The 7,169-nt window shown below is 37.5% G+C and overlaps 1 protein-coding gene across 1 annotated transcript; it reads left to right on the top strand.

Moving 5' to 3' along the window:
- The first annotated feature begins 3,754 nt into the window (after window positions 1-3,754).
- LOC119733679 lies at window positions 3,755-5,115 on the top strand. Its single transcript, XM_038207070.1, has 3 exons — window positions 3,755-3,865; window positions 4,264-4,351; window positions 4,744-5,115. Exons 1-3 carry the CDS (start codon window positions 3,801-3,803, stop codon window positions 5,113-5,115), a joined length of 525 nt encoding a protein of 174 aa, XP_038062998.1. The 5' UTR covers window positions 3,755-3,800.
- The last annotated feature ends 2,054 nt before the right edge of the window (window positions 5,116-7,169 follow it).

Here is a 7,169-nt window from a genome sequence, read left to right as displayed (position 1 = left end):
ATCAACCAGATGTATGTTTGTTTCAGATCAGTTCAGTATCAGTTTGGATTTGCACAATATATAAATTTTTTTATGCACCATAAACATTTTCATTTGCCTTCAGTTTGTTCCATCCCAATAACGAAGTATGCACTGTGTACAGGAACAGGAACGCGAAGCACTCAGTAGTACGGGAGCATCTCATCTGTGGAACGTCAGCAAAGTGTGGCATACATCTTGTAGCTGCAAGAAAAGTTTTTAAACAAATGCATCAGTGCCAGGGAATATTGGGTATGGCTTAACCACCCTACCCCAAAAAATGATCAATAATCAATAAGTAAACAATTTTGATTTAAATAAATGAATACAAAATTAAACATTTTAAAAACAAAACACTTTTTTCTTTAACACTTAAAGAAGACCACCCTTTTCTTCCATGTCTACCCCTGTAAACTTTTCACTGCAAATTACAAACAACTAATTTAAATAAACACATATGCATTGCAACCGTGATAGTGTTTGTCACTGTGGCACACGCATGCAAGTACCCCCACTCAAAGAGTGTACTGCCTACAATTGAGTAACCTCTTATTGTCCCTTTTTTGTTTTGTACCTCCACTTTCTAGGAAGACCTACCATATGTTTTGTACACATGTCCAATTTGTGGACATTTGGGACGCTATTGTCCTCTATCGTTCAGCGTCCCCTATTCAGGCATGCAACTGGGAAATCACAAAAAAAGAGGAAATTCACCTTTTTTTCCCAGACTTTGTACAGTGTTTTTCTATTTTCAATAGCATATGGGAAGTAAAAAAAGAAGAAATCAGCTGATCCGAGGAAAAGTTTCATGCCTGCCTATTGAATGCAGAAACAAACTAAACACATCTAGTCATGTCTAGTTTACACTCACAAGGACCCGCTGTTGTTCCCTTCAATTTTTTCTTTTGGTTTGTTTATTTGCTTTTTTTTCCTATCCCTTTCTTTCCTAATTGGAGACCAAAACAGTTACTGCCAAACGCAAAGTGTATTGTACACTAAAAACAAACCTGTGATCGGCAGGATCTTGATCATCACGTGCAGCTTTTGTCCTGAATTAAAAAAAAAAATTAAAATACAAGTTAATATTACTAAAAGCAGGTTTCTTAAGAACGCAATGTCACTCTTCGGATCAGGTAATTTGTTTTTCAGTCGGGTAGGGTTGGTTAGCCATCGCGTAAAAAACCCCAAAAACTTGCACGAAAACACACGGGATACAATAATACAGTCTTACTAATATTAATATTAAGCGTGAACACAGCGTCAACACCTCCAAAACGCATTCAAACCGACAAAACTAGTGTTGCTCAGCGTATACCGATTAGCTTGGGCCATTGCCAGATCACGTCCGAATGTTAAAAAGGCAATAAGTTGGGAGCAATTCACTCGGACTAGCATGTTCATGATGTTTACTCCTAGAACTATGACTCAGGCTCCACGTAGTGGAGCCTCATACGTGGAGCCTCATAGTTCTAGGAGTGTCTCCACTACGTGGAGCCTCATATAGTTAGAATGAATGTTGCATCCTGGCCCGACGTGCCTGTTTTAATCGGTAGTGTTCAAAAATATGACAAAAGCAGGAACCTTTTCTAGGTATTGACCAACAAAATCAGAACTGTTTCTTAGTCCCCGATTCATGTCTTAACATGCTAAATTACGCCCATCCGCCTTTTATTAACCAATCCAACATGGCGACCAGCAGCATGCAACTGCAAACGAAACTTTAATAACTTAGGCTGTGTCCGACACGGGCGTCTAGGGCTACGTCTAGGGCTATTGTCAGCATCGGCCATTTTGAAGTCGTGTCCGAAATGACGTTTAGCGCTACGGTTATGGCTACAACGTCATCAAAATCTAGCCGTGAATTTTGTTGTCTACGAATTGGCGCTAAATTTCTAAACAAAATGGCGACCGACATGACCGAGACGGAAACAGCTGGTCGCTCTGCCGCTGGTGGGAGTGTTTGTGTCAACGAGACTCACAGATGTAAGTTTTTGGTCAAATGAACCTGTTTCCTTTGATGAAAAGAAATGTTTTAACTTCTGGTCCACCTCTTGTTGTTACTGTGAGTGAAATTCAGTGATAAACGGTCGGAATAAGCCGGCCCCGGCCCCGGCGATGTGTTCACACGATATAATGCGTACATCAAAGTAGTAGTCTCTCTTTAGTCTCTAGGCCTACATAATTATTGAAATTTGAATGTCAGAATTGCCATGATGATGTAGAAAGCCTGTGCCACTGATGCAAAAATATCTGGATCTGCCCTAGCCCCATAAATAGTGTCAATACGCTAGACTACCTCTGCTCAGTGGCCCTAATCCTTTTGCACCAAAACGAAAGAGATTTTCTGAAAATTAAACCCACAAGGGCCAAGTCATTTTTTTTTTGGCCTTTTTTTTTGGGAAATGTTTACTTATCCACAGCACAATTCAGGCAATGCTGTTAACAAAAATGTGCTGGTTACTTTTGTAAAATTCAAGTTGAAATTAGAGGGTTTTTTTAATGTCTGTATTGCTGGCATATTTCTCCCTAGAATTTCATGAAAAATGAGCCAGCACTTATTGGCACTAGGCCTATTTACATGATTTATAGGGCTATCTGCCCGTTTTACTATTTATGACATTTAAATTGTGTACAAGAATTGTCAGTAACTTGAAATAAATATAGCGAGAAGTATAAAATGGTTCTTCCTCCATGGTGTGCCAGAAAACACCATGGACATGATGGATAACATTCCCAGATTTTATTGGAAACAGGTCAACTCGTACTCTAACCAACTCTTACTCCAACCAACTGGTACTCATTTAGGTCAACTTGTGCTCGCGCCAACTCGTACTCTGACCATTTCGTACTTGTATATTATTTTTGGTGTTTTTGTATTTTCATTTGATGTATTTTTTCTTATTGAATACCTTGATTATTTTAAAATGTATGCAATAAATGCGAGTATTGCCCTGAAAATACTTTTTAAAATTATAAATACTATTTATAATAGGCCTAAATAAAAATAAAGCAGACTTTTCTGTTAAATAGACGTGGGGGAGGGAGAAATTCAAACCAAAACAATTTTAGTATACTTTACCCCATCTGATTAGCAATGTACAGCTGTGCCCCATGTACAGTTTTTATACTGGTACTGTACACAGCCAAGCAAAACCCAAACGTTGGTGTTTGGCAGGGCTGCGACAGATAGGGTTAATTAAGTAATAAATTCAACAGAAAAAAATCAAATCAAAATCAAATCAAATACTGATAAAAAATAATACTTGAATAAAATTACTAAAAGAGTTTATGAAATTGAAGTTCATCACTTCACGTAGCGCGATTCAGCGTGCAAATCATAAACGAGCACAAGTTAGAGTTCGAGTTGGTTGAGCACGAGTTAGTTGGAGTACGAGTTGGTTGAGCACAAGCTGGCAAGGGTACGAGTTGACTCAAATTCATTTTATTATTTATTTTTAACAAGTTAATTTGTAGGAATGGAGGGAGGAAGAAAATGGTTATGGTTAAAGGGAAGTAGGCCCCCTAGTTTTTTTTCTTGTTTTTTTTTTTTGGGGGGGGGGGGTTGTTTGTTTGTTTGTGTGTTTGCTTGCTTGTTGTTGCTGCTGTTGTTCTTGGTGTGTGTTTTTTTAGGGGGGGGGGGCAGCTTTACTGAAGTACTGACAGGTCCCCCTGGCCTACACAAGTAAAGATATGAAAGTGTGGACAAATGTCTATTTACAATTGGTGTAAAATTCTTTTCAATTATAATAGGGACTGAAGATGAGTTCCGACTGTTTATTCAGATGCGTGAAAAGCACAACATGAAATTCAAAAGTGGCAAGCGAGGGGCTTCCCGTGATGCTTTCACGTAAGTTTTTAAGATTGGGTTTAGAATCTTGAAAGAATTAAAAATTATCATATACATGTACCTGGGACAGTTTAAACATAGGCATCCAGGCATGCTACTCTTCTATGGATCAGCTGATTTCCTCTTTTTTCTTGGTTTTACTACATTTGTGTACCATAGTCAATGGAAACCTGCAACACACTGTACAGATATTCGTACCCGAGGCAGTTTCCTTCAAAATGCACATCTGTGCATTGTACATGTATACCTGGTCTTCTCCAGGTTCTGTCAACACCTTGTATAAGAGAGAAAGGTGACAAGGTCTTACATGACAGTTTAAAACTGGCAGGGTTGTGGCCGAGTGATAGTTCAATATTGACGGTCCTTTAAGTTTATATTTGCATTTTCATATTATACAGAATAATACTGAAAGAGATGGATCTTCTGGACAAGGTAACTCCAGAGCAAGCTCGCAAAAAGTGGACCAACTTGTCCCAGAAGTATAAGGTATTTTCCCTCTTTTGTTATCTTGAAGTATCTTCCATTTGATTTGAAACACATATTGCACGGAAAGATTTCCATATACGAAGTTCACAAATTTTCCTCTGTATTGACTAACAAGCCCCCAGATAGCAATGTCATGTCATCAAAGTCAATTTCAGCAGTGAGAAAATACAAGCATTTTCTTAGAAAACACTTACAATTTTTCAGTCCAATCTCGTAGGGTTTGTACACAGGGTGTTGAGTGAACTTCGTAGATGGAAATCGTTCCTATTGCACTTATAATAATAGACATCCAAAACCCACAAGATATGCATAGTAAAATTTTGTGATTTTTTTCCTATTGAAGTGAATTTTATGATTTGGATAATAGTTAAACTTCCCGCTTTTGTGCACAGGAACTGAAGCATCCACCGACTGGAACAGGAACTGAGGAGGGTGAGGACACAACAGTATCCTGGTCATATTTCCAAGATATGGACAAAGTTTTGGGGGGAAGACCTATCATTACTCCACCCTGTCTTGTCTCTTCATTTGAGACATTTCCAGAGGAGCAGGCTGCATCCACTTCAGTCGAAGAGCAAAGTAAAGTATCTAGTCCTCCGTCCAATAAGAGAAAGAATGCCAGCGATGAAGTTATCGAGATGATAAAACAGCAACACTGTTTTTTGCGCAGTCAAGAAGAACAGATACAAAAACAAAATGATGCTCTTATTGGCCTCCTGGGGCGTCTTGTTACCGCAGTTGAAACCAAAGCCTATGAAAAGTGATTTACAGTTTTGGCTTTTCATGCTGCCTGTCACAAAACTTATGTCAAATTTGGTTATGATTCAAACAGTTTCAATTGGTTTTGTGGGTTGGGTGGACAACATTTGTTTGGTACCACAGCCCCACCCAAATACACTGTAAAATTATTTGGTACAATAGTGGGCTTCAATTGTCGAATTTGAATGTTTATTTATTCCATTTTTAATGTTCATTTATTCCATTTTTAAAAATGTTCTGCCAAATTAATAGAGCACCTCTAAGGCCAAACTAAGTTTTGCGATGCACTCATTTTCAAATAGATAGAACCCTTAATAAAATGTGTACAAAATTACAAGCGTCTAGCCTTCCATGAAAGTGTTGTAAATTGAAATTTTATTTGATACCATTTCAGTGCAAAATATTTTAACACAGTGATGTCACATTGTGAACAATTATGATAAGTGGGTCTGTAGGACTTCATACAAATTTTCAACCCATTTTTTTTTCAATGCCAATTCGATTGAGCATTATGGAAATTCATGCACTATAAATATACCCATTCCCCGTACAGGGTATTTACAGGCCCCACTTCTCATGTTTGTTTACAACGTGACGTCATTATGCGATAAGGTTTCACACTGAAATTATATCAAATATATTTACAGTTTTTACCACTTTTATGTAAGGTTAGAGGCCTGTAATTTGTCACATTTTGTTAAGGGCTCTGTTCATTGGGAAATAAGTCAATCACAAAACTTAATTTTACCTAAGAGATGCTCTTTAATTGTTAAAATTGTCATCTATTAAAATTCGAAAAAGGTGGGGGAAGAATGACAACATATTTACACATTAAAATGTTACGTATTTACAAAAAAAAAAGTTCAGCAGCTATCTATTTACAAAAAAACCCCAGCAGCTATCTATACTTTCAAGACCAGCTGATATATTTATTTTTTAAAAGCAAGCCTCGGATCTATCAGGGTTTTGAAACAGAAAAAGCTGCTCTTGAAGATAGAAATATCTGTTTTGGAAAATAAAAGCCTTCTTGAAAATATAAATGACTTGTCTGGAAAATATAGATTGTGGTGTGGCAATAGCATTTGTTTTTGGCCATGCATCGCAGGGTTAATAAGTAATTTATAAATACTCCAGACAGTTTCAATATTCCTATTGGTGGAGAGCATGTCACGTGGGGGTGTTTTAACGGTTGATAAAGGCACAGCTGGAGCTGTTTATAACCAGTTGTTTCGGATAGCATTTGTGCGGGTTAGCCCATGGATGCGAGGATTTGTTACTATGCGCACAAATGCTATCCGAAAACTGTCTCATAAAAATGCACCATCACGTAACAGAGCTCGAGAACATTGGAAAACATAAGTTTTACAGAGTTTCCTACTTTATTTTGCCTTTAACCAAAAGGGAATTTATGATTGGGAATAAAAGAGTAGTGACTCATTTTTAAATGGCCGTTTAAGACCTTGCAGGGCCCGGTTCGGCTTGGTCCTTTATCACACGGCCACGACCCTGCAGGTTTTAAACGGCTGTTTAAGAACTCGTCACCACTCATTTTTTCCCTTATTAATATCTTTACTTGGCATTAAGCATTATACTGGGCATTTTCAATAATTATTATTCTCAAAATGTTGTTCATGTTATTCAAGGATTATACTGGGCATTTGCAATAATTATTTATTATCAAAATGTTGTTTATGTTATTTAAGACATGTAATATAAATAAACACAAATGTTATGTGAACTTGAATTATATAATGATGTTGTTATGTCCTATATAGCACCATACTCCTTTGTTAATCAGTGGACTTAAAATGGAACGACAAATAATACAACTATAGCTTTTTAAAAGGGGAATGTTATGCAGGCCTACTTGTCATCGATTTGATAGAAATGGCAATAGAGCAAACACCCTTTTCTCAATGCTTACAGATAGTCATGCTCATGAAGTTGCTGAACCATGTCTAATGGTTCAGATATTTGTGCAGCAATATGCCGTCTGAGTGGTTCAGCAGATACATGTCCCCTCTCGAGGTCATCTGGCTCCATAGCAGGTTGTTCATTG

The sequence above is a fragment of the Patiria miniata genome, unplaced genomic scaffold (assembly GCF_015706575.1).
Source record: "Patiria miniata isolate m_02_andy unplaced genomic scaffold, ASM1570657v1 HiC_scaffold_26, whole genome shotgun sequence".
Classification (NCBI taxonomy): domain Eukaryota; kingdom Metazoa; phylum Echinodermata; class Asteroidea; order Valvatida; family Asterinidae; genus Patiria; species Patiria miniata.
Note: the sequence above shows the minus strand (reverse complement) of the source record. Positions and strands in the feature narration are given on the sequence as shown.

Bases quoted from the DNA above. Each gene is read 5' to 3' on its own strand.
- LOC119733679 (XM_038207070.1), top strand. From the start codon at position 3,801: ATGCGTGAAAAGCACAACATGAAATTCAAAAGTGGCAAGCGAGGGGCT. The intron at 3,866-4,263 runs GTAAGTTTTTAA...CATATTATACAG, and splicing joins GCTTCCCGTGATGCTTTCAC to AATAATACTGAAAGAGATGG. The intron at 4,352-4,743 runs GTATTTTCCCTC...TTTTGTGCACAG, and splicing joins ACTTGTCCCAGAAGTATAAG to GAACTGAAGCATCCACCGAC.